Genomic DNA, 27,607 nt, shown 5'->3' on the forward strand with positions numbered 1-27,607 from the left:
GTTAACCGACTTGCATCGTTCCTGAGTAGACCAGTGCCTGGTCTAGTATATAGTAGGGGCGGAAATCTCTAGGTAACTGACGATTAAATTCCATTCCCATTCCGATCATAAATCGACTATTGATGCATCAGGAAGGATGCATCTTGATTCCAATACCTGATTTATTTCCCCCTCACTGTGTGACTAATAAACAGTTCTTTCTAATGATCCATAATAAAAACGGATAACTCTAATTCCACTATCTTTTATTACACTACAAACAAAAACATTAAGCAGCTTTCTTTAAAGAAAATTATTGATTTTTGACATTTTGTGAATCGATTCATAAACGTCCATGTCTGCCTTGCGATTAATCTATGAATCGATTTTATTTTCCACCCCTAGTAAATTGGATTTTTGTTTTGAAAGTACTGTGGATGTTTTGTTTTTTTAAACAATACATGTTTCATCTCTCCAGGGAATCTTCATCTCCAGAGTATCTGAGGAGGGCCCAGCTGCCAGAGCAGGAGTCAAAGTTGGAGATAAACTCTTAGAGGTAAAGTCCACCGCCGATCCGAGCCCAGGAACATCTCAATCTCAGGACGGGGCAAACGGCCTTGAACCTTATCGTATTTACCTCTCTCTCTCTATTTCCAAGGTGAACGGCGTGGACCTCAACGGTGCTGAGCACCACTCAGCAGTCGAGGCCCTCCGCAGCTCCGGCGTCACGGTCTCCATGTCGGTGCTGCGCGAGCGCATGGTGGAGCCGGAGAACGCCATCACCACCACGCCTCTGCGGCCCGAGGACGACTACTTCCCCCGGGAGAGACGCAGTGGCCTTCCGTTCTCTCTGGAGGCCAACAGCCCCGGCGGCGCTGACAGCGCCCCTCGCCAGCGCCACACCACCTGCCTGATCCGCAACGACAAGGGCCTGGGCTTCAGCATAGCCGGAGGCAAGGGTTCCACGGCCTACCGCACGGGCGACACGGTGAGACATAGGGCACATTAACCAGGTTGGCAAGGCAGAGGTCTTCAAATTTGAGGCTCAAGCGGAAGAACGAAAGTCCCTGCAGCTTCCCGTTAGTGGCCCAGCAGATGTCGCCAATTTCCCTCCTGCTAGTGGCAGAAGCATTTTACACTCAATTCAAGTGAACAAGGTTTTGGCTGGCCTTTACACTTGATTCTAAAACGGTTAGTCCCAATACTTGATTCTGATTGGCTGGTTACCGTCACGTGACCGTTGTAAATTTCACCGATAACCCACACCTTCAATCACTTTATATCATTCGCAGCTGATTCCACATCTCTGTAGCTGTACTGGGGAAGGGGAGCGCTTGATTGCCTTACGAACCCATGTCGTGCGGGCGTCTAAGCACCGCCCGGCTCATATGACTGTGAATGTGTGGCTCCAGGCAGCCCCGTAAAGACATCAAGCGCTATTCTCCCGTCACATAGCCTACTTGCCAAGCAAAACAAGGAACTGATGTGGCTCGCTCTGGTGGCGCAAAGCGTAGCTACTTTTGTGCATTTAGTAGTTTTATTAGGTTAATATTGCTATATGTTTGTAACCGTTTTAGAAAAGCAATAAGCCACTCGAGGCCCCTGCTTAACGGGTATTTTACAATGGCTGGGAGGTAGAAGACCCTCCGCTGCGCGTCGGGTCTGCCTACACCTCCCAGCCATTGTAAAATACCCGATAACCTGAGACCTCTCGTGGCTTATTGCTTAATTTTATTACCTTAGGAAGCATTTTCATAAATACTTGAATAAAGTCAAAAAAGACTTACAGCTAGCTAGTTTAAAGTATTTTGTCAATTATCATGAATTTCTAGTATATTGTGGTGTGATTAATTAAAATGATAAAGTAGGATATGTTTCTAGGGGTGTACAGTACACTACTTGTACATCAAGCTGCCTCATGCTACAGAAACAGGAGATAGGCTCCTGCCCTATGGGCCACATGGGTGGCTCTAGGCTCCTGCCCTATGGGCCACATGGGAGGCTCCTGCCCTATGGGCCACATGGGAGGCTCCTGCCCTATGGGCCACATGGGAGGCTCCTGCCCTATGGGCCACATGGGGGCTCCTGCCCTATGGGCCACATGGGAGGCTCCTGCCCTATGGGCCACATGGGTGGCTCCTGCCCTATGGGCCACATGGGAGGCTCCTGCCCTATGGGCCACATGGGGGCTCCTGCCCTATGGGCCACATGGGAGGCTCCTGCCCTATGGGCCACATGGGAGGCTCCTGCCCTATGGGCCACATGGGAGGCTCCTGCCCTATGGGCCACATGGGAGGCTCCTGCCCTATGGGCCACATGGGTGGCTCCTGCCCTCTGGGCCACATGGGAGGCTCCTGCCCTATGGGCCACATGGGTGGCTCCTGCCCTCTGGGCCACATGGGAGGCTCCTGCCCTATGGGCCACATGGGTGGCTCCTGCCCTCTGGGCCACATGGGAGGCTCCTGCCCTATGGGCCACATGGGTGGCTCCTGCCCTCTGGGCCACATGGGAGGCTCCTGCCCTATGGGCCACATGGGTGGCTCCTGCCCTCTGGGCCACATGGGAGGCTCCTGCCCTATGGGCCACATGGGTGGCTCCTGCCCTCTGGGCCACATGGGAGGCTCCTGCCCTATGGGCCACATGGGTGGCTCCTGCCCTATGGGCCACATGGGAGGCTCCTGCCCTATGGGCCACATGGGTGGCTCGGTAAGGCTTACTTGTAGGAGTTACACGTGGGCTTTCTCTCAACAAGCTGTTACATATTTCATTGGCGACTGCTTGGTGGAAGACCTCGTACACATGGTGTCATATTCTAACCTCTCCTCCTGTAGGCAGTGTCCCAAGACTGTACAGTGCATCCAGTGCACGATATGAGAATGTCATGTGGCATGCCACAATGACAGCACGATAATCAAAATGTGCTTAACACGTGTGATTCCCAGGACGTCCACACACGTCTTATCAAATAAAACCGTGGGGTGCGAAGGATGTGTGGGGACGTTTTTAGGTATTTTTTTATCGATATAACGGTTTCACGTGCACGCGCACCCATTCACTTCCTTGTTTATGACCCGACAACCCCCCCTATTTTCTCTGAATCTACGCTGCACAGATTGATCAGAACGCTGATGTTCTGTTCTAATTTCTGACTTCATCATGCATCTCGGTTCCAATATTAACGCTTCTAAAGAGAGATCAGACTTACTAGCACGATGTAGTAATGGAAGATTTCACATTTGGGGGGAAAGGGAATGCAGGCGTTTAAAGTATAGGATACATACAGCTGAGCAAAAGTGAACTGAGCCTAATTTATGTCGGAGGACGATTTCACAATAAATGAAAATCACAGCGATACGATTAACACTCCCATCGCCCAGGACAAAGTTCTTTGTCCTTTCTATTAGTAACGCCCGACGCCCAGGACGAAGTATTGTCCAAAGGACGAAGTATTGTCCAAAAGACGAAGTTTATTGATATGAGAACGGATCGCATGGCTCCACAGCCTGGGAGCGCCTGTTGGGCAATCCTCGGTGTTGTGCCAGAGTGAGACGTCATCGAAAAACTCCCTCCCCTGTTTAGCTGATAAACGAAAATCTTAAAACGTTCATAACTCGCGATCTAAATCATCCCGTCTAATTATGAAAAAAGATCCTGTGTTAGACGGCGCTCCGCGGTCCAGTTGCTAGTCGCGATAGATTTATTCTTGTCTCCCACTCTAGAGTGGTGTGGCTATTGTTAGCTGCTACACACACATCAACAACAACTTCCGGTCCGTCCGGAAAAGGGGTCCGTGTTTATAAATCGAATGGGCGCTATAATGTAATGGATTAAATAACCCCGGGCAATTAAAGTGTTAATGTGAGCGTTATTTTATTTTATCGCGATAAACGATAATAATGATTATCGTCCCATCCCTACTGTGGCCAGGGCATTAGCCATGTCAGGCCATTTCCACACCATCTATTCTAGCCACCCAGCGGTTTAAGCCATCCCCCAGGCAACGGAGATATGAATAGCAAGCCCTGACACTCGATAGGCCCACTGTAACTGGAATGGGAAGAGCTGGGGGGCAGGGATTGTGTATATTTGTGCCTGTGCACTGGCCTGTGTGCAACAGGCTTGTTTCAGCACACACGCAACACGGGGAGCCCTGCAAAGAGGAAAAGGACGCATAAACTTATGATTTAGACAGGTCTGTAAAAGTCTTCACCTGTCTTTTTTTTAAGTTTGAGTCGATGAAGTGCCTCACAAGTTATTGCTTTATTTCTTATTTGCTCTGTGGAGTTTTGGGCAGTAGACTTGGTCCCTGCATGGTTACTTTTTTGTGTTATTTTTTTGGGTGAGCTAGGCCCCAGGCATTCAGGGTGTTTTCATTCACACCGCGTAAACACATTGTGCAACCTCTTTTTGGGGAAACGAGGGACACGGGGTCATGGGTTTTTTAATGAGGACCTTGTGCCAGGGCCTCCTGATTATCCTTCATAATTTCTTTGATATTTCTTTCATTTATTTTATTTAATTTCATATGTTTTTAATTTGCTTCAAAAATTGGCATCGCAACACATTTGTGTCTTTTGTTCCTGTCCAAACACCTCCAAAATGACCTCTCTGGACCCCCGCCAGCACTAATGAGTGTGAATAAAGGAGGTCTTTATTTGGGTCGTGCTGTCGTGAGATTGTCACCATGGGAGGATGTCCCCTCACTGACCATCTGCTAACCCCTAGTTGTAGCCGGGCTGTGAGTAGCACTGTGATTCAGCTGGGTGCTGCCTGGAACCCCAACCCCCACCCACCTGCTATGGCTGCTTTAGTAGAGAGGCCGAGAGGTCTCCAGGAAAGAGCAACTGTAACAGCAACTATTCCTACTATCAATTTGGTGAATCTCAAATTGCAAGCTAACGTACACCGATGACATCTTAATATCAGCTGCTACTCTTAAAAGGCTGTGGTATAAAGCGTATGGAAAAGGCCCTGTCATTCCTGGGTATATGTGGGTTCAAACTCAGTCATCAGTAATGAGTTTTAGCATAAGATATATCCACTACAGGCGAAATGCTACACAAATCCTACAAATGGTCTCCTAACTGGGTGACGCCTGATCTTGTGAATGCCCAATGTTTACTGGTGCTTGATCCCGCGAGAGTGCGCCGCCTTCACGCAGATAGGGCAAGATAAAACAGGGATGGCATGTCTTTCTTTCTTGGTTTTAATATAACCACTGCTCCAACATTGTACTCTCATGTAAATTAACATACGGACTGTGAACTTGTTGTCTCCTGTTTTTCAGGGAATCTACATATCACGCATCGCAGAGGGCGGGGCAGCCAGTCGAGACAGTACTCTGATTGTAGGAGACAGGGTGATCACCGTGAGTAAAAACTGTCCCTCCTATGATACATCACCTAACCCTCTCGCCGTAGACCATATTCACACGGACACCATTTTGATATTGTGTCACTCTTGAGTCTTGACGGGTACCATCCTAGACCCAGTATGTTGCAAGAGTAAAATGTGTGAATATGGTCAATTTTCGTGCTTCACTTCATATTGATCTCAAAATGTATATTCCTACACATTTTTGGAAAATGTTATCACCGCTGTGTCTGTCTGTCTGCCTGCCTCTCCTCCTCTTTCCGCTGTTCTCCTCATCCTCAAAGCTTGGCTTTTGCATCCTCCCTCATCCATTCGTCAATGCTTTCGGTAATGGAGTTGCATGTCTGTTCAGTAAGCCTGAGACCAGCTTATCCATTTTTTTCATAACTGAGATTGATAAGCAAAACTATGATTTGCATGAAAAACTAAATCTTACATTCTGCCCACCAATCTTTTTTTCTTTTTCTTTTTTTGGTTCCCTAAACACTGATACTGTGATACTTTGATTGGCCAACACTGCTGCCGATGCCAAGGACTGTCTAAAGAAGACGAGACACGGAGACCGTACGGGCGACGCCATGTTGCTCCATGGTGCTCCATGGAAGGAAAGAAACATGCGCAATGGGCTATATGCAGCCAACACTTCCGCGTTCAGCTTCCTTGGTCTCAACTGCGCATGTTTCTTTCCTTCCATGGAGCACCATGGAGCAACATGGCGTCGCCCGTACGGTCTTCGCGTCTCGTCCTCTTTAGACAGTCCTTAGCCGATGCTAGGAAATGTGCGACAGTTCAAGCAGTTGGAGGGTGGTCATTTTTGTCATTTGCAATGTACTAGCCTACAGTATATGTAAAGCAAACCCGCTGTTTCAGGTAACAATATATATTGTTGAATTTGCCATTTTTAATTAATATAAGTCGATAATTGATTATTTTATATTATAATCTTCCATTTATTGATACTTCCAAATTGCTTATTGTCCCAGCATAACTGTTCAGTGACACACATTTCAGATGTTCTTGGTTTTGTTTTGTTTTGTTACACGTACCTCTGTCTGACTGTCTCTCAACGCCCATTCCTAGCATCGCATTCTGTTATTTGGATTGATAACCATGTCTTTCTCTGGCAAGCCCTTCTTTCCGGCAATGACAGAATGGCAATGAATGAATTTCCTTTCTATTTTCGTTTTTTTGTTTTTTAAATCAACCTCCCTTCCTTCTATATTTCTATGTCTAGTTCTACACAGTTGCTCGTGCTCCTTCTCTCTTATTGTCTCTCTCTCTCACTCCTACTCTCTCTCTCCCGAGTCCAGTTCCATCTCTCCCAGTACCTCTGGATCTCTACACGCTGTCTGTCTTCCTCTGCATGCTTTTCTACTAATGCCCAGTTGCCTAGTCTCCCTGCCTACCTGCTGGGTGGTGGTGGTGGTGGTGTTGGGGTGTGGAGCCTGTGGGTCTGCTGACATGGTGAAGGCAGAGCATGCATTACCATAGCAGCAGCTGCAGTAGCATTAAGCAGCCATATTGGTAAGCGCTGGTACTGTCAGGTCAGCGCTGGTGTCTGTTTGTCTGACCAGAGGGCCGTACATTGATTTATTGTCATTATTAGTGCCTTTCTGTCCCCAACATGGCCGCCTCGCTCAGTTTAGTTTAGTTCAGTTTAGTTTTTAATGAAACATGCATAGTGCTATTGTTCCAGAAGTGATGTCTAGGTATCACTCCTTATATGGTAGTATTACGGCAGCTTATTAAGAACTCTCCTCATGCTTGCCTTCGCTAACTTAAAATTCAGCCTCTTTGGGCAGCGATTCATGCCGCCGCTTGTGTTTTTAAATGAGCAAAGGCAAGAAGCTGCATCGACTTAATATTACATCATCATTCGTTCAGAGATAGGGATAGGTGCATTTTCTTTCCCTTTAAGGGGGGGTGTATGTGAGATTTAGTTGAATAATTGTTAAATAGCTCTATATATTCCAATATCATTGCTATAGAGTGATTTGTTACAGGGGTCTTCATGTCTCTCCGGCTCTGTCTGGGTAGCTCAGTCTGTAGCGCACTTGCCTTTGGAGGTTCTGAGTTTGATCGGTGTATATGAGTAGCAATCCATCTCCCAGGGGCTAGCACATTGAAAGAGGTGATAGACCTCTGGTTCTGGGCCGATACCGACAATACGCCACTCCGACCTACTTACTTATTGTACAGTATATACTAATATATATATATAATAGAAAATAAATATTCAGGTCTGGATACTACAGGACTCATACAGGATGCACGTTAAAAAAGTTACATTTGAAGTGATGAAACAAAACAAATGGCAGACAAAATAAATCAGAACTAGAGCACTATAAAATTGAAGCTGGTACATGAAAATGTATTTTCTGTTTGTTATACAGCTAGAGAGATGGGGAGACCCCTGTTAACTGAACAAGCACTCTATATATTTTTTTAAACATAACTCTTACACTTATTATTATTAACTTGCCTGGGGTTTTAATAGTGTGCTTGAACAAACTGACTGAAGCTTGCCCCGCCCCCCCTCTGCTCCCATAGAGAAGCTCTGCCAGCTCGCCAAGCCTGTGGCAGCTCCCCAAAACCCAACCTCCCCAAAACCAACCTCCCCAAAACCCAACCTCCCCGCCCGCCGTCCCTCTCTAACCCCCTCCTCTGTGCCTCTTCCTATTGCTCTGTAATGGTGGCGGGTCTTTTTTTTCTTCTCCAAATAACAAACGTAATCGGTACTAATACCTGGATCAAATCACAAATGGTCATATATGAGGGTGACCACCACACGTCCTGGTTTGGCCCAGGGTGGTCCAGATTTCAAGCCGTCCAGAGTCGGGACAAATATCTCTAAAACACTAATATGTAATGTATATAATGGTTGTTTTCAGTGGTTGCATAGATGTTTATCATGTTCTGTCCATGTAAACATGCTCCCGTTAACCAATCAGAAAACACGAACCGTGCTTTGCGTGGCTGAATCCAACGCGGATGTGGGTCAATCAGTCGTTGCCCCCACTCGCCTGTATGCAACACCTATGGTGTGTATACATGTGCGCCTGCGTGAACGAGCATGAATGGATGTGCGCGTGCACATCTAATAGAACCGGTTTGGCTGTAAATGTGATCCCTCTGGCCATAGATGCATTCTAGTCTAGATGTGTTAAAATGACAAGTGCTGTGGTCCTGCTTGCTGGGAATTGACCGGACAGCTACTGTACGTAGATATGAGGCATTTGAAATGGTAATCAGGGATGAAGATTTTAAACTCTGAAAGAGTTCAAAACAAGGTGCACACCTGATCAGCTCAGAGAGGGTAGGCCGAGATCAGACGTCTAGAATATAATAAAATAACCCGCACATCGTCTACACAAGATCTTATTGACCGAAACGTTGCCTAAAGCCTAAATAAAGGTGTCCTTATTGTGCAAGTGTAGACCGTTTGTAGGGTTCTTTTATTTCATTCTATAACTCTGAAAGAGTTGAAAGCTGCTCCAGCAGCAGCGTCCGGTACGGCGTTCTGTCCCAGGATGACCAGCAAGGTCAGGGTTTCTTCTCCCCCCCCCCCCCCCCCCCCCTGGAAGAGAGCGTCAGTGAGCTGACCGCTTGGTTTTGCTGTTCGATTCAGATCAATGGTGTAGACATGACAGAGGCCAGACATGACCAGGCAGTAGCGCTGCTTACCGGCACCTCCCCCACCATTGCCCTGCTGGTGGAGCGAGACCAGGCCTCGGCAGCCGGTGGCTCGCCGGGCCTGTCCCGGGCCCGGGCCCACTCCCCCCCACCCCCAGAGCCCTCCGACTCTCCGGACCAGGAGGACCCCACAGACGAGCGCCTCAACCACCTGACCCAGCTGGAGGATGAGTACCCCATCGAGGTAAGACCACTGTAGGAGCAGGACACGAAGGCTGATGAATAGTAGCTACTTTTAAAGGGGACCTTATCCTTATTTTCTGGCACGCACGCACACACGCACGCACGCGCACACACACACACACACACACACACTTGTGGGATGAGCTGCTGGTTCGTTGATGAACATTCAACACATAGCACAACATAACCCACATACTCAGCTACAACCCACATGCCCACATACTCCTTACACCATTTAAAAGAGAAATATGCAGGTTTTCCATCGGCTTGCCTTCATTGCCTCTACACACAATTCTCATTCATCCAAGTAAGAAGTTGGCCAATCAGAATTAACTGCGCTTTTTGGGAGAGACGGGAGCTAATGTTGACAGGCTTAAATCATGGGCTATATATAGCGTCGCAGTCCCGCCCCCTCGAGAGACCCGGAAAAGAAATCGCCGTTCATTTTCCTCATAGAAATTTCAAAAAGTATTTATTTAAAGACGTTTACTCAGCGGACAAAGCCAACTCTTGTCGTGACAAAATATGACTATAAACACAATGTTTTGAGACAAACAAAGAATTAAAGTAGAAAAAAACAGGTTACAACACTTTTTTTTGTTGTTTTTGTTGTTTTTCTTCTTATATTTTCTTCTTATATATATATATATATATATATATATATATAATTCATACAGAAGGATGGTCTTCCTGCTTTCTTTGTCGCACCTCCACCGGTACCATGGTGGACTATGCATGGCAGGGGCGTCCTCTTCCCTGAGCCTAAGCCTAAACCTGACCGCATACCAAAAAAATATATATACATACATACATACATATATATATATATATATATATATATATTGTACTTTATACCCTGTCTGTATACTACAGCGTCTTGTATATTCATGTACTTGATGTACATTGTTAATTTCTTTTCTTTTATTTCTCAAAGCCCTAAAATGTTGTTTGGAATCGTTTCGTACACAACACGTAACACACACTGTGCTTGTTCTCCTAACAGGAAGTGACCCTGGTGAAGTCAGGTGGTCCTCTGGGTCTGAGCATTGTGGGTGGCAGTGACCATGCCAGTCACCCGTTTGGCATCAATGAGCCTGGGGTATTCATCTCAAAGGTATGGCATGTACTGTCTGACAGATCTTTATTTATGCTCTCATCTAAACGCTGATTTATTGCTTCTCACGTGATGGTGGCGTGCACCAAAAATAGCTGACATATGTGCCCTTCATCTATATATAACTTTGACTATGGGGGCAGCAACCTTTTTACATCAAGTGCCATGTTTTCATTTTCTTGCTGGTCAGTGTGCCATATCCATAGGCTATACATAACATCCTTTATTTTCTTTCACATCAGGATGTAATGATCATTAGAGCAATAATTTGAATGAATGTAAAAATTATGCGCAGGATTTAATTTGTATATACAGTAGAGCAGGGGGTTCTCAACGTTTTTGGCCGGGGACCCCCGGAGATGCTTTGGCAGTGTCTCGGGACCCCCGCCCCGCCCCCTCCCGACTATATAAATTGACTGCTACAATAACCTTAATAATAGAGACAATACACCATAAATAAATACTGAAACCAGATAATCATTAGGGAAGGTGTATATGTGTACTATATGTAAACTCTTTATTTCCATTTTCCAGCCATTCAGTTGCAAAAAACTTGGGGACCCCCCAAAATAATTTGGCGACCCCCAGAGGGGTCGCGACCCACGGGTTGAGAACCCATGCAGTAGAGAAGGGGACTTAACTGACTTAGCGGTTTTTTGTAATATGTAATTTTAAAAGAAAAAACCTCTCTAAAACTGCCTGTCTTACCCGTGGCATTGTGTGGTGTGCAGGTGATTGCTCACGGCCTGGCGTCTCAGAGCGGCCTGCGCGTCGGCGACCGCATCCTGGAGGTGAATGCCATAGACCTGCGTCACGCCACACACCAGGAGGCCGTGCGGGCGCTGCTGGCCAACAAGCAGGAGATCACCATGTTGGTACGCCGGGACCCTTCACCACCTGGCATGCAGGTGAGGCAGCACACACCAGTGAAACATGGATAGTTCTAGATGGATACCTTTTTTGATCTTGCAGGGGAATTTCAGTCACCCAGAGGCAGCACAGCAGTTAAGAGTTACAGGTACAGAGAAGGAAAGTACTGTTGTATACAACAATACAAAGGCAAGAAAACAAGTCACGTCAATTCAAAACAACAGTATAGACAATATATAGTATCCACCTCTACAACTATCCTGCACTATGCAGAAAAACTACGACACAAGGTTACAGCGTCCTCACCGTATCCCGCCCCAAAACAAATAAAGTGTCCATTACAGTCGGTGCAATGCCAATCAAATAAATGATTAGTGTGATAAGTGACAGTGCTCATAGTGCAATTAGTACAATAACCATACCCTAAGTGTCATTGGAGATAAATCAATTATTTAGTTATGTTACAGTTGACCTGGCAGAGCGACCATTGTGTCTCGTTGTAAATCCTCAGAGCTACTGGCACAAAGGACATACCAAGGTTCCACCCCGGGTAGGTGAATCTGTTTCCTCTCCTGCTAAGACGCCCCACTATATCTAGTTGGAGGGGGTGGGAGGAGTTCAAGTTTAAGTTGACGATTAATGGTTTAATTGTGTTTTTTTGCATTGAACATTGGAACGTCAAATAATTGTGATTAGGCGATTATGTAACAATTGTGACAGGCCTAATCTAGCATCGTCGCTGTACACATACACACCTTAGCCACCTCCTCCTCCTCCGCCCCCTCCAGTGAGGTCCCCACGACGGAGCCTGCCTTCCTCGCCAGCCTGTTTAGGTTGTTAGTGTCGCCCGCTCTGTTGTGACCCCATACATCTGTAGCATCCTGCAAAGTAACACAGTTCTGCTCTGATCGTCCGTGGGTTTCAATCACTGAAGCCAGGGAAAGTGGTGCCACACCCAATGCTTGCTGAGTTTTATATACTGTAATATACAGTGTATATAGAGTACCCACTGTAATTAGCAGCATATTTCTTTTTTTGACTTGTTAATAAGAGTACAGTATATAGTTGTATTGCATAGCCATAGTATACAGTTATGTCAAAAGCAGTGACGTGAATGAAGTAAGTGGAAGTAGAACATTGAAATGGAGAATGTTGACAGCAGTCATAATGTACCACTTAACTGTGTGTGTGTGTGTGTGTGTGTGTGTGTGTGTGTGTGTGTGTGTGTGTGTGTGTGTGTGTGTGTGTGTGTGTGTGTGTGTGTGTGTGTGTGTGTGTGTGTGTGTGTGTGTGTGTGTGTGTGTGTGTGTGTGTGTGTGTGTGTGTGTGTGTGTGTGTGTGTGTGTGTGTGTGTGTGTGTGTGTGTGTGTGTGTGTGTGTGTGTCATTTATAGGAGATCATCATCCAGAAACAGCCCGGTGAGAAGCTAGGTATTAGCATCCGCGGAGGAGCCAAAGGCCACGCTGGCAACCCCTTCGACACCACTGACGAGGGCATCTTCATCTCCAAGGTACTGGAGCTGTTCTGATAGATTAGAGGCGAAGATAAAATTGTTGAATTTTGCGGTGAACATATGACTCGCAATGAGTAAACGAATACTGCGCTATACAGTTTTAATGTGGCACTCGGGTGGTGCAGTGGAGTCCCTGCACACCACCACAGAGGTTTGTGGGTATCCGGCTTTCCCGGGGTGTCTATGCAAACATAATTGGCCCGTGTTTCAGGGCTGAGGAGGGACATATTTTGTCTACTATTTAACTGCAAAGCTTGACTGTTCCTACCTAAACTGTTGTATACAAGATACTATAGTGTTGTTTACATAAGGTACTGTGCCATGCTATGTCTTTATGTACCTTGTACAGTTACAGTATATACGCTGATACTTTTGTATTATCCTATTAGTATAAAACTACTGACTCTTTTGGCTTTTGTTTTTCTCTTCCTCTTCCCTTTGTTTCTCTTTACTTTCACTATTATTACCTATGCTGCCTGCTACATTGTGTGAAGGAAGCCAAACAAAAATAAGTTTTACTTGTGTACCTGTGCACAAGATGTAGCAATAATGTGTAACCCTTAACATTGATTTAAAACAAAATAATGACTAAATTCTAAAGATTGCAGCCGCTTCAGATATTCATAAACTGTGCATAACGTGCGCGTGTGTGATCAATCCCAGCTTGGCACAGACCCTAGGTCTGGTGGGAATTGATTTACTATCTGTCTTATCCTCAGTGTTGGAACTAACGCATTAGACAAACAACAAGTTACTGTTACTACTTTTTGCCCTAACTAGTAATCAAGCTAGTTACTTTGTATTATTCATTAATATTGAAGAAAATTAAATGGCTAAAAGTAATGCAAAAGTATCTAGTAACGTAACTGGTTACTTTCTTAATGCACTAGTAAACTAGTAAAGTAACTAAGTTACCTTTTGAAAATAGTACCTATAACTAGTTACTAATTTAAAAGTAACTTGCCCAACACTACTTATCATACAGTAAATTCCTCTGTGCATAGGGACATACAGTATTTATATGCATTTCTTTTATATATAATCTTTATGGAATTTTTACATTATGCACCTTATGCCCATTAGTCAATATTTATGCTCTGCTGTACAACTAAGTATTAATAGTCTTGGTTCTCTGGTTATTTATTTACACACGCTATCTTTCACTACTGTTTGTAAAAGTTTTTTAAGAGCTCTGTTACAAATAAACCAGCTCATTGGCCTTGTGGTTTGAGTGTCTGCCCTGAGACTGGGAGGTCGTGAGTTCGATTCCCTGGCCGGGTCATACCAAAGACTATAAGAATGGGACCCAATGCCTCCCTGCTTGGCGCTCAGCAGCAATGGACGGATTGCAGTAAATCCCTGCGACATACTAGCGTCATGTCCAGGGGGTGTTACATGTAACTCAATCCGCCTCACGCTACAGAAACAGGAGATAGGCTCCTGCCCCGGCCACATGGCTTGGCAAGGCTTACTTATATTTGACAAATAAATAAAGGTTGAATTGAATTGAGATCTAACTTGAGATCTGTGTCATATTTACGTCCCTGCCCTGCATATATAAGGTGAGCTCGACGGGCGCGGCCGCCAGAGACGCGCGCCTGCAGGTGGGCATGCGCATCCTGGAGGTGAGCAACCACAGTCTGCTGGGCATGACGCACACGGAGGCGGTGCGGGTGCTCCGCGCCGTGGGAGACACGCTGGTCATGCTGGTGTGCGACGGCTTCGACGCGAACAACGCGGCCGCCGTGGAGGTGAGACGAGACGCCCGCCGACCAGGAGTCCCAAAGGGAGCGGATTTATGTTCAGCATAGTAGATTTCTGTCAGCTAAAACTATGACGAGAAATGTTCGTCGACTGACGTTTTTCACTGACCGAAAACTAAATATAAGCTAAATAAAAACCAAGCTACGATGACTAAGACTAAATCTATTATAATATTATAACAAATAAAAACTAGACTAAAAAGGTTGGGAGAGACTAGTGGAATAGAGATCCAGTAGAACTAAAAGACAAATGCTTTATCGTTTTATGCTTGGTTGCCTGCTATAATAGCAGATCTACAAGCTCACACCGCGTTGCAGCGTGATGTGTTGTGAGCTTGTAGATCTGCTATGTTTTATACTTTTGAAAAATACTACCGGTATATGAAAACGGAGTGAATGTCAAAAAATGTACTCCCGTTAGCATATACCGGTAGTGAATGTCAAAAAATATATTTCAAGAAATTCTACGACAGTCATGAATGAACGTCTGCTCGGTGATCAATTATTTTACAATATGTTATATGTTCATTATTGGGCATGGGGCACTTGGTTACCTTAAGTTTATCAATCAGTATTGCTAAAATATAGATAACACAACACTATATTATTTAAACATGCCAGTCAGAATCTAAGATTCCTATATTTCAAAAGATAGTCATCTTTTGAAAGATTGTAAAATTCAAGTCTGTCTGTTGTCCGTCCGCCCTCAGGCCTCTCCTGGCATCATCGCCAACCCGTTTGCATCGGCGGGCATCGTTCGCAAGAACAGCATGGAGAGCATCTCCTCCATAGATAGAGACCTGAGCCCGGAAGAGATGGAGATCTTACAGAAGGTGAGACGCACTCGGAACACACTACCATACTGTACAATACCAATCACAGTCACACTCGGAACACACTACCATACTGTACAATACCAATCACAGTCACACTCGGAACACACTACCATACTGTACAATACCAATCACAGTCACACTCGGAACACACTACCATACTGTACAATACCAATCACAGTCCCACTCGGAACACACTACCATACTGTACAATACCAATCACAGTCACACTCGGAACACACTACCATACTGTACAATACCAATCACAGTCACACTCGGAACACACTACCATACTGTACAATACCAATCACAGTCACACTCGGAACACACTACCATACTGTACAATACCAATCACAGTCACACTCGGAACACACTACCATACTGTACAATACCAATCACAGTCCCACTCGGAACACACTACCATACTGTACAATACCAGTCACAGTCACTCGGAACACACTACCATACTGTACAATACCAGTCACAGTCACTCGGAACACACTACCATACTGTACAATACCAATCACAGTCACACTCGGAACTCACTACCATACTGTACAACAGGGGTTCTCAACGTTTTTGGCCGGGGACCCCCGGAAATGCTTTGGCAATGTCTCGGGGACCCCCGCCCCGCCCCCTCCCGACCCCCAATACACCATAAATAAATACTGAAACCAGATATAATCATTAGGGAAGGTGTATGCATGTACTATGTGTACTATATGTAAACTCTTCATTTCCACTTTCCAGCCATTCAGTTGCAAAAAAAATAAATATATATATATATATATATATATTTTATAATTTGGGGACCCCCCAAAATAATTTGGCGACCCACGGGTTGAGAACCCCTGCTGTACAATACCAATCGCTCACCTTTATTGTCACATCACAGGCTTACGTGTGTGTGGGGGATGGGGACTACGGTCGACTACCTTTTTTCACTGATGAAAACTAAATTAAAACTCAGCTATGACGACTAAAATGTTAGGGAGGGACTAGTGGAGAAGAGATCCAGTCAAACTAAAAGACAAGTCATTTTGTTTATTTTTCTGTTAGAATAAACGGATGTCTGAAGGTCATGCTTCTTAACACAATCTGTGCCCAAGACGTCCACAGACGTCCTAGGAATTTATTGTTTGAACCCTACACACTTGTTGACCGCAGTAGGTCCTCCAGTGCTCTATACTTGGTCCACTCATTCTTCCCCCCTCTATGCCAGATCTTTTTAGTGGAAATCTATTGCAGATCTATTGTTCACCGATTGTTCCCCCAGAATAAACCTGAATAAACCTTCATGTGATTAAACCTGACCTCTCCTTGTCCAGGAGTCTGAGATGGTGAGGGAGACGTCGCAGTGGGAGCGGGAGGAGATGGAGAAAGTGGTGAGTGACATTGTGGGACAGTGGTTTTCAACCCTTTTCATATCAAAGTCCATTATTTATTCTGCATTTGAGCCACGGACCACCATTTGATGAGATTTAACCTCTCAGAGGCGTTATTCGGTCCACAATTCCATGCTGTATTGATGTGGCACCACCAGAGTATGAGGGGAAACATTTTGAAATACCCAAGCTCACAACACGCCGTGGTGCACAGTGTTGTGAACTTGTGAGCTATTTTTTGAAAACAGTTGAAAATGTTTCACCTATAATCAAATGACATGCACAAAGTAGGGACACCAGGTGTCCTTTTGGTGTCCAAAGCTCCAGCTCTGTGTAGCATCCATTGGGTGAATGTTGCTTTGCTGGGCATTGTCCATAAAGTCCTACCTTGCATGCTTTTTGTTTTCTGCTCCGGTAAACCATTCAACAGAGCACCTTTCTAATGTGTATGTGGGTTCTATCATTTTTCTTTTCCTCTGTATTCCCTCTTTCCCTCTTTTTTTCTTTCTCCCTTCCTTCCCCTCTCCCTTCTCTTTTTTGGTGTGTTTGGATGGATTCACCGTTACACCATTACCATTCATTCATTCATCCCATCTCCTCCGTTTATGATTATTGTTCCGTCCATTTCATCCCCTTTAACATTCATTCATTACCCTTCCTTCAATGCAAAAACACCCCTCCCTCCCCATCATCATTTCATTCTCATTTCACTGCTAACCCATCATGATGTGGCTCTGTGCGTGCTTGGGTGTCTTCCTCCTTTACCCCCTCTTTCCTGGTGAAGGAGCGAATGCGATTGGAGCGCGAGGAGGCGAACAGGTTGCTGGAGGAGGAGACTGAGGTGAGACTCTTCCTGGTCGGGCACAGGTCCTCAGACAGACAAGTCTCTGGTTTGGGTAGAAAGAAGGGTCTGTCTACAAACACAATGAAATCATCTCCATAGGATCATCCTCACTGCCCGTGCAGTAGGCCACTGTTGACCCGAGAATCCTCCCACCTGGTTTCAGTCTTAATCCATTTAGACCTGGAAACGGCTAACATTATACGTTGTTACACCTTTCAAGCCGGGAACACCTCTGTGTGTAGTCATTGCTACAGAGTATATTATATTCGGATGGAAACCTCATATCTCAAACTGTTACTTTTCAGGATTCTAATTTAAAACTAGCAAAAGTAGCCCATCGACGCTGTAGTATAGTATGGTCAAGTAGGGCATTCATTTACGAAAAAACAAAAAAAAAAAATATGGAGATAAAAGGTTTCTGTGCGGCATGGACAATATACAGTATTCTACATTCTTATTCTATTAAGTAGTTCTCGGAATTTCAAGATTTGTCTAAAATGTTCAAACATAGCTGATGCAAGCTCGCATGAAGTGACATGCTCTGAGCTTGTATATCTGCTATTTTTTAATAGCCAACGCAAAAGAAAATGTAAAATGACACAGATGCTTTCCCGGTTGTAATGAGTTTTAATTTCTTTTTCAATCTGAATAACTTAGGTCAGGATTTAGAAGGTCTAAATGGGTTAAAAATACCACAGCCCCTTTTTTTTGCTTTTTTAGCTGACTCATCTTTCCCTCCCTGTAGAGCTTAAGTGCTGGGCCTCTAAAACTGGACTACAAGACCCTAGCTGCACTGCCCACCACCAGCCTACAGAAGGTCAACAGGGTAAGTTCATAGAAAGGGCATTCACCCCTTCTTCCCGGGTTGGAAAAGTGTGATGGGCAGGGCCTATTTGGGGCCTCTGACGATTTTGACGTTGTTTCGCATGCAGTGTCACCTCCGTGCGCATGCTCGTGAGTCGAGCCCATTGGACGAAACAATTTCAGTTCCTTCATGTATCTTTTGCCCCAACCGTAATTTCGCTGCAGTACCTATGATCGGCCAGCATGTCCATTACGCTTCAGTTCTCCCTCTCGGTTCTGGGGGCTTGGGTAAGTTCCACCATACTGTGTCAACCATTGATCTAACATCTCTAGTTCTCGTACAGTGGTTCCCAAGCTTTTTTCATGCCAAGGTTAAAATGATTGTGAAGCTATATTAAAGTTCTGTGACCCCCCCCCCCCCCCCCCCCCCCCCCCCATCATCAGGTACTTTTTTTTTTAAGTGTACAGAAAGTGTTAGAATTATGTTTTTATGTGGCCACACCCACCAGTTCATTAAGTATAGTATAGTTTTCACCTTAGCACCACCCACCTGAAATTAAGCCTCACCAACAGCTCTTGTTGTAAGACAATGGGGGAGGTGTTAAGGTTATGATGACACTAAAGTGATGGTTTTCAAATGGGCCTTTTGACTCAAAGGCTTTCAGCTTTCAGGAAGCTGTTCTGGGACCCCCTGAAACCCCCAAGACCCCACTTGAGAACCATTGCTCTAGTAACTAAACAAAGTGCGAAACTGAAGCTCTATATGAAGCTCTGTATGTATTATTTTCCTGCCCATGAATAAACCCAAACATGTTTGAAGAAAGAAAGAAAATAAGTCTTTAAGATGTCCTTTTGGAAGAAGCAGTGGATACCTAAAATACGCAAAGAAGCAATAAATACCTGTATTCTTGTATCCCGGCTAATGTGGGAACTTTGGGAAGCGGCCTTCATGGCTCAGAATAGACATCCCTGTGGAATGTATGTGTTTACCCCTCTGGACACCAATGCTGACCCAGGGCCAGGCAGTTGGCCCACAGAGTGGTCAGAGAATGAGAGACAGCGAAATCCAGAATGTCAACCTCTCTCGCCATGCATGTTCACACAACGTCCGAGTCATGCATTCCTGAACCAATACAGTACCTTGTCCTCGCTGTCTAGTCGAGGCTAAAACCCACACAAAAGAACCCAACACAATGTGATGTAATGTTGTTCTGAACAACAAAGGGACAATGAGAGCAGCTGTTGGTCCCGCAGAGAATAACTTGGATGGGCAAAGGATTAACGTGAAGACCCAGGCCAACTCCTGAGAGAGGAACGGAAGAACAAATACCACTAAAGTGGAAATACACGGCACTCCCCCAAGTCTTAAAATAAAGGATGCAAGACAGGCTCGGACGCACATTTCTTCTATTTGTTGAGTACACTAATGCGTTTTGGCCTCAGCCTTCCTCAGAGCAGATTAAAAAAAGGAACAGAAGATATGGCGAAGATGACGAGTGGTTACGGTACATGCATTTCAAAGAAGGTGCAAAAAAAGGAAACGTGAGTTTGCACTGCCCAAAGGGTGGACTCTGGTGCTGCCTGGCGCTCCAGTTCCTAGACCTAGGCTGATCAAAAAGTCAGTGGTCATGTTGGGGGAAGGGAACAGCTGGCTACTATGCAGCCTCTTACTCATGAGGGTTATTTTAAAACTTTGGGTCTGGCCTGGAATTGGACGGAGCCATGCGAGTGGGAGGAGGTGCGAGACGGGGGCCGGAGAGTGTCACCAAAAAGTGTCTTTACTGTGGGCGTCCATAGACCTTAGAGGAGCGTGTAGCGTGTGGACATTACTGCAGACCTAGTCCTGTGAACTTCCCTCAGTGAGTATTTGGATTCCAGTCAATAGATGCCTCTCGGATGTTTTCTACTTTAACATTCTCCTTTCATTCATTTCTGTTCTGTCATTTTCATTGTATAGTGTAATTTGATTTGTGGTTTACTTTGAGGCATTTCTATGGCATTGATTGAAAACCAGGAACAGCTTGACAGTAAATTATTGCCACCGATGGGGTCAGTTGATTACAACAAAGTGTGTTGTGATACTTTGTACCACAGTGGATGTTTAGATACATGGCTTTGAAGTAGGCTAGTTTCCATCACCACTTGATCATAGTAATCACCTCTGATGTAAGTCACATGCTGAAACTTCGAAAAGCCAGTGTACTGGTTTATGTGGGACTATTAATAGGCTATTCAAACTGCTGCAGTCCAGCAAAGAAGGAATAGTAGAAACATGTATGTAATTACAAGCTGCGACTAACCAAAAAAGAAACATTGTGTTTAGGTGTAATGTATACATTTTGGGAACCAATTTTGACTTGGTGAAGGAGGATTAGCTTAGAGCGTAAACTGTAAACAAAGGCAAGATCTTACACGAAAAAGCATTTTGTTATTGTCCTATTAGTGAGCACTGAGCAGGCCATCACATTACTTGTCTAAAGTTTTTAACACTGGGTTTTATAAGGAGAACTTAGCCAACCAAATGTTCTGCAGCTGTTCGTCTTTACTGTTTGGTGGAAGAGGAAGAATTACCCTGCTTCATTCCACCTGTCCTGCTTTGGTCGTATCACAAAGGCCCGTTGAGACTGCCTTCAAGGCGTGCTCTCATTACTTTTAATTTGAACACGAACACCATTTCTGATTTAAATATGAGGTGGTTAGATTTTTAGTTTATTAAATAACTTGAAGACTTGAAGAGTGCAGTTTCAGCAGATTCCATGGGCTTATATATGTGGTAATGGTGCATGTGAAGCCTGTTAATAAGCTGTGAGAATTAACCAATTAAGACATGAGGCCTTCTTAAAAAAATGTCTAAATCCTACCTACCTTTTGCTATATATTGTCTGCTGTGGGGTGGAAACCTCATGACTTTTCAGCATTCAAATACAAACATGGTAGTTTGCTTGTAGATCTGCTACTTTTGCGTGACGCTGTAGTATGATATAGTAGGGCACTAATTTACGAAAAAACACAAAGTTAAAACATGGAGATAAGAAGTTTCTGCCCTGACAGCAACGCTATAAAGCAACAACTAAAATGACACAGAGGCGTTCCCAGCTGGAAAGGTATAACATCATACAGTATATAGGTGCAACTTGTCTAAATGGGTTAGGCGATAAACGGAGATAAACTTTGATACGTTTCTCTGTTCAACCCATTCTCCTTTTGCGCCATTAACTGTTCCCAGCAGTGTGGCATGGGGGGTAGCTCAGCATGTTTTGTGGCCGGTGTGATATTAGTAACACAAGGAGAGCTTCCTAGACACCACAACCCCAGCTGTTGTTCACAGTCCTCAGCGCCGGTGCCAAAAAAGCACTAGTGCGCATGCCAGCTCTGCTCACCCTCACGCTACGGGCCACTTATATCCCGCCCATTGAGAACCACATTACTGCATGTGTCACAATGCCAGGAGGAGTATTCTTAGGCACGGACACAAGATATGCCACGGCCCCTGCTGAAGGATTCACAAGGGTAGTTAGTTGGTGTGGTTTAGAGAGTATAGGTTGGTTCTGAAATATTTGAAGTATTTTTCAGGTCTCGGCTATTTGAAACCCCCATACCACAGATGTGTATCTCCCTAAAGTATACAGCTTTATGCATTTTGTCACATGTGTTGTATTGCCCCATCCTGTCCAGTGCAGTTTGCAAAGTCGTTCATGGAGATTTGTATTTATTTAATGTCGCATTCCTGAGCCAATAATTTGATGACCAGCAGACTCAAAGTGTCTCTACTACTTCTTTAATGGTTCTGGAATGGTGACCACAGACACTTACGGTATCTACTGTACGCACCTGGCTCAGATTGAATGGACACCATCATGGGGGTGTTTCTTATAGCTCTGGAGGCCTGACAAGTGTGTCAAGTCTGTAAATAGAAGTAAAACACAGCGCTGGGATGTGAAGACACGGCCGCTAGTCTAATGACTTGGCAGTGGCACAAAGAAGTCATACGTACTATCGGCCTCCTCAGATCTATTTTTAGGTTTTACTCACTGGAATTGGACTCCCTTGAGTTTCCCTGTTACTTACTTACCCTCCCTTTCTCTCTCTCTTTGTTTTTCCTGGCTGTGTTTCACACTACTATTTTCAATAAGGTCAATACTAGGCCTGTCACGTGACTACATACTGTAATTGCCTGTGATCATCGCAATTATTTTAGATAATCACAATTATTTGTTCGTCATAATAATGGTTTCCATGTTGAGAAATAAATAGCCAATCATGGAAATAGACGATCTACAATATTACAGTTGTGAGCACTTGTAGATCGGCTATTTCCACTGTTTTGTAATGAATTTTGAGTATAAAATATTAAATATGGCGTATTTTGGCCATAATGCATTATTTATTTTGATTATTGGTGAAGGTCATTTATGTATTTTAAGTTTTGTTTTTGTCATATCTGCCTCGTGCAGCTTTTGTTTACAGGGGCTAAAAGCCACACAATTAAATAGTTAGCAATGTTTTGTATGGCAATTCATCGTCAAGTCAATTTCATAATCGTGACAGACCCTAGTCATGGCTTTATCTTTGGCTCTTTTTCGGCTCTGTCATTGACACCTTTCAGTGCTATTTTAAGCTTGCAGTGTATGTCACTGTTCAACTCTTTGCTCCCTCTGTAACTGCTTTCATTACCTCTACCCTCCATTGCTGTCATTTCAGTTCACTGTACCTCTCTACCCTCTGTTGCTGTCTCTCTTCCCTTTGTTCCCCGTTCAGTCCTCTCCCACTGTAAAACCTACTGCTCCCATGGAGGCCCCCCTGCCGGCCCACTGCGGTGCCCCCTTAGAGCCCCTGGGCTTTGGCATGGCCCACCCCTCCCATGAGCCCCTCTACCACGTGGACCCCGAGTGCTGCCCCAGTATAAACCCAGAGACGGGGCTTCAGCACGTCACCTCCCAGCTCTCTCTCGGCGAAACCGCCGCCCCGCAAGGAAAGGTCGACTCGACGATGCTAGACAGCTCGGCATCATCCCTAACCGGTGGTGAAGAAGAGGACGAAAATCTTGTGGATTCTCAACCCATCTGCTTTAAGGAGAACCCTTTCTTGGTGGCAAATCGCAGAGGCAAGGGTCGCCCCCCGCAGGAGCGTATCCTGTCGGGGCCACCCGTTGGCTATGGGAAGCCGGGCCAGCTGCAGCCCTGGTTGTACTCCAAGGCAAGAGGCACACCTGTGTGTGGTTTGAAGGGCAGCATGGTGTGGCTAACTGGTTTTGCACTTGGCTCACCTGTATCACGGGGACCTGGCTACGGCAGCGGAGACCTTGGAGTTATGCGGCAACAGTGTGTGATGTAGCTTTTACTTTATAACCGTCTTGCCTAGTATGATCCCAAGAACTATTTTTTTTATCTTGTGTTTTAGCCAATGCTCGTATACTGTATATAGTGGCTTACAGTGAAATGTGTGCGTATTATTATATTGTGTACATGATGGTGGAGGTCCCCCCCCCCAACCCTGATAATGTTAGTGCCTTGCTTTGCCTAATTAACCTACACCACTACTTGTTGTGATGAGTTTGTCTTGTGAAATAATGGTTATGTTTTGCTTGAATTAATCCCAAAATAACAAACCAATAAAACAAATAATAATGATGTTCGTTAACTCAGAGTTTGAGTTTGAAAGGATATTGTGTGTATCTGTGAGCAAGTGAAGTGAAAAAGCCCAGAGTTGTGTCCAAGTTAGGATTGCCAGTAATGTCAGTATTGACAGCTGTCCACAGAGCCAACACAACCAGGGCAGCAAATTAGTCACACTGTTTGGTGATTTGCCAAAAAACTGACCGGCCATTTTCATAAGTTTATGAGACAATTTGAATTTAATCAGAAATACCAAGTTGAAATGGACGGTTAATTGCGTGCTGCAGTGGCTGCTGGTACCAAACTCCTAACTGTTGGGTGGAAACCTTGTATGTCCAAAACTCTTGCTTTTCAGGATTATTGTTTTTTTTAAACTGCAAAAGTAGCAGATCTACAAACTCAAAATGCTTTGTGCCCCATTTTGAGCTTGCAGATCTGCTATTTTGATGCTTTTGTGTGACACTCTAGTGTGATCAAGTGTCCTACTTGATAATTTACCGAAAATAACACAATAAAACAATTGTAATATTGAGATAAGAGGTGTCTGCCCCACAATAACGATATAATGGCCATAAACTCACGTTTCACAGCAGTTTTATGGCAGCAGGGTGTCTGAATTCACACCTTGAGCACAACCTCTTAGCAGAGTGCATGTTTATTATTTGCTAATCATTTTTGGGGATTACCTTATTATTATACTTTATTGTGACACATCTTGTTAACTAATCTATGTACATGACTGTTCATGTACTGCACATGACTAGTTTAACATGATATTGGTTTCTGTGTCTAAAAGCAGTCGCTGAGTTAAATGTTTTCCTCTCCCGCCATTGTTTATATTTCCAGGCGCCTTCTGGTGATCTCCCAAGGACAGACAGTCCAATCAGAGATGCCCCCTACTCCCCCACCATCCAGCCGGTGAGTCCCACTAACCCTCAGTACTCTTCTCTCTCTAAAGAAAAAGACATCTCCATCCTTTATTTTATGTTGTTCGCCATTGGTTCTAGTCGGGATTAGGGTTGAGATCCTTTCGAATTTTAACGATTCCGGTTTCTTAACGATTCCCTCTTAACCGCCTGGTTCCATTGAATGATTCCTATATATACCTCACTGGTTCTTAAAGTGAGGACCCTCTGCGTTACTCGAGAGGGTTCCAACTGTAAAACTCGTGAGAGTTAAGGTGGTTGCACACTGGTATGTTTTTACACTGTGTTTTGCGTATCCGAAAGTAGTAGGCTATCACTAGCTGTCAGCCTGTCACCAACACCAAAACGGATAAAATCGACCCCGGTCCGAAAAAACTTTATACGGACAAAATATTCGCTGGCAGTGTGCAAACGTGATTGATATAAAGTGAGGTCATTTTTTTCTTTGACGTCCTCCAAAATTCACCCATATTCGGCCGAAAAATCACCTTTATGGTGGTCCTTGAAATTCAAACATTTGAGAACCCTATTATAATTTCATAGCAGATGTGAAGTCCACAGAACCAGCTCTGACGGTGTGATTAAAAACCAGTTCCATAAATGGTTCCAAATGTGATGGAACCGATTCCTGGTTCCTCAGTCTTGGATCCGGTTTCTCCACTCTGGATCCCAACCCTAGTCTAGATTCATATCAGAGCTACTTTCTGCTTGGCTCCCTCTGATCTTTCCTCCCTCCCTGCCTTAGCCCAGCCACCACTCGTCCGACAGCTCCCTGTGTGGAGGCAAAGAGACCCGCTTTGTAAGTGGGTCCTATGGGCCCCTCTGCTGTGGCCTGGCTTTCTCAGCATTATTATACAAGCTCGGTCTGCACAATTATATGTAGCTGTATATAACGTAATTCAAAGTCGCAATGAATAGTGAATACTAATTGCATTAGAACCAACTAATATTTTACACATTTGTTCTTTTAAAGACCAGCTGTAATGATTATGTTTCTCCACACATTCAGAGCATATCTGTGGTCATAATGGAGACATGGGTGCCAATTGGAAATATTCAATTTTTGTGTATTTCTTTTTTTAATATAAGTCCCTAAAATCTTAAAGGGAAACTTTTTGCAAAGAAAATGTTAATTTTAGAAGATTTAGAACACTTTACACACAAGGAGGAGCAGTGCACCAAAGCATTATGGGAATTGTAGTCCAGGACGGAAGTGAGCCCAGTGACATCAGAGACACTGGGCTCACTGCTAAAAATATCTAAACCCACATATTACACACATAAAGACCCCCAGGAAAGTGTTCTAAATCTTCTAAACGTCATTAACATATATTTTATTGCAAAAAGGGTGAAGTGTCCCTTTAATGACTTCGTCTGTAATCTGCTTGGTCTTTAAATTACCAACATATCATGTAAAAGATGCAAACAATGTCATTCTAAATTACTATTGGAAGCTCTCTGCGCTCTGCCTTGTCTGTTTTGACATGCTGATTCTAACCAGCTCAGCTACAGCATCTTAGCATGTTGACTGTTCCTCCCTGACTGGCTGTTGCTTTGCTCTTGTAGAGTGAGTGAGATCATACTGGAGAGCAATGTCAAGTGACTTGATTGTCCGTTTGTCTATACTTTGTGGTAGGGTTGGGACGATATGAAAATGACGTGTCACGATTATTGTGGCAAAAATAATTGAGATTAATGATATTACCGCAATAATAAAAATATGATTAAAGCTCAAAATGGCACTTTTGTTAACCACTTGAATCCCCAGCATCCTCCTGTTTTGGGGGGAACGTTCGTCAAAAATAGCTGATCTACAACGCATTGTGAGCTTCTAGATCTGTAATATTTGGCGAAGTGATTTGAGTAGAGTGAAATAGGAGCGTACCAATTCAATGCACTCTTTACAGTTCTGTTTAATGAAACTTTAAGTGGTACTGAATTTGCAGCTCAACAAAAGCGAATTCATCCTAGTGTATGACGGAGAACGATTTCGCGATAAATTATATTCTCCGTAATATGATTGTTGTGTGTTTTTTTATAACGATAACGATTATCGTCCCGTCCCTACTTGCTAGCTGCTGTGACACATTTGATCTCGTTAAACTATATCAGGTACAGGCTGCTATGTTGAAAGATGTGTTATCGACGAGTAATATTGGATGCATTTCCTGTCGTCCCTGGCTGGTAGAGAAGTGTTAGAAAACATGTCGGGGACGATGTGACAAAGTTTAGCATGTTGTAAACATTGTTCCAGTAGTGAGAATGCTCTGTGCTTCCAGTTCCATTAATCGGCAGCAGCTCCAAAGCTAAGGCACGGTGACTATAGTATGTGCTCCTGGAGTTGGTGCCACATGCCTGTTGAAACTCAAGCCTGTGGGTGTGCCTGGTCATGCGAGCCGCCGTGTCCATCCATGCATTCTCATTCATATTTTCTTTACAGGCAGGCATTCATTACCCCACCAACGTCACCGGCAGAGATAGCGGCAGCCCATCTTCAGTGAGTGTCTATGGAGAGCTGGCAATTTGCTCTAAAAAAAAAAACACAATAACATGAATGAAATAGACTTGATGCTTGGCCAGTAGTCCTTTGAGAGACTACACTTTCATCTCCTCCAGTTTACATTTCTACTTTAATGCTTCAATGCTTCATTCATCTTCATTTTTGGACCAAGTTAAAGTGTTAATATTGTTTGTTAACCACATTGACTGTGA

At 44.4% G+C, this 27,607-nt stretch overlaps 1 protein-coding gene across 1 annotated transcript in view; it reads left to right on the forward strand.

The window, feature by feature from the left end:
* The window catches only part of scrib (scribble planar cell polarity protein), a 127,214-nt gene that overhangs the window by 78,882 nt on the left and 20,725 nt on the right, over positions 1-27,607 (forward strand). The window contains exons 19-34 of the mRNA XM_079489163.1: positions 458-535; positions 638-967; positions 5,267-5,347; positions 8,981-9,229; positions 10,232-10,342; positions 11,074-11,250; positions 12,606-12,722; positions 14,288-14,476; positions 15,199-15,321; positions 16,650-16,706; positions 17,491-17,547; positions 18,296-18,376; positions 23,113-23,550; positions 24,816-24,887; positions 25,641-25,694; positions 27,336-27,392. Of these exons, the coding sequence (XP_079345289.1) occupies positions 458-535; positions 638-967; positions 5,267-5,347; positions 8,981-9,229; positions 10,232-10,342; positions 11,074-11,250; positions 12,606-12,722; positions 14,288-14,476; positions 15,199-15,321; positions 16,650-16,706; positions 17,491-17,547; positions 18,296-18,376; positions 23,113-23,550; positions 24,816-24,887; positions 25,641-25,694; positions 27,336-27,392 (2,271 nt within the window). The remainder of the gene's footprint in view (positions 1-457; positions 536-637; positions 968-5,266; positions 5,348-8,980; positions 9,230-10,231; positions 10,343-11,073; positions 11,251-12,605; positions 12,723-14,287; positions 14,477-15,198; positions 15,322-16,649; positions 16,707-17,490; positions 17,548-18,295; positions 18,377-23,112; positions 23,551-24,815; positions 24,888-25,640; positions 25,695-27,335; positions 27,393-27,607) is intronic.

The sequence above is a fragment of the Electrona antarctica genome, assembly GCF_951216825.1.
Source record: "Electrona antarctica genome assembly, chromosome: 20".
Taxonomy (NCBI): Eukaryota; Metazoa; Chordata; class Actinopteri; order Myctophiformes; family Myctophidae; genus Electrona; species Electrona antarctica.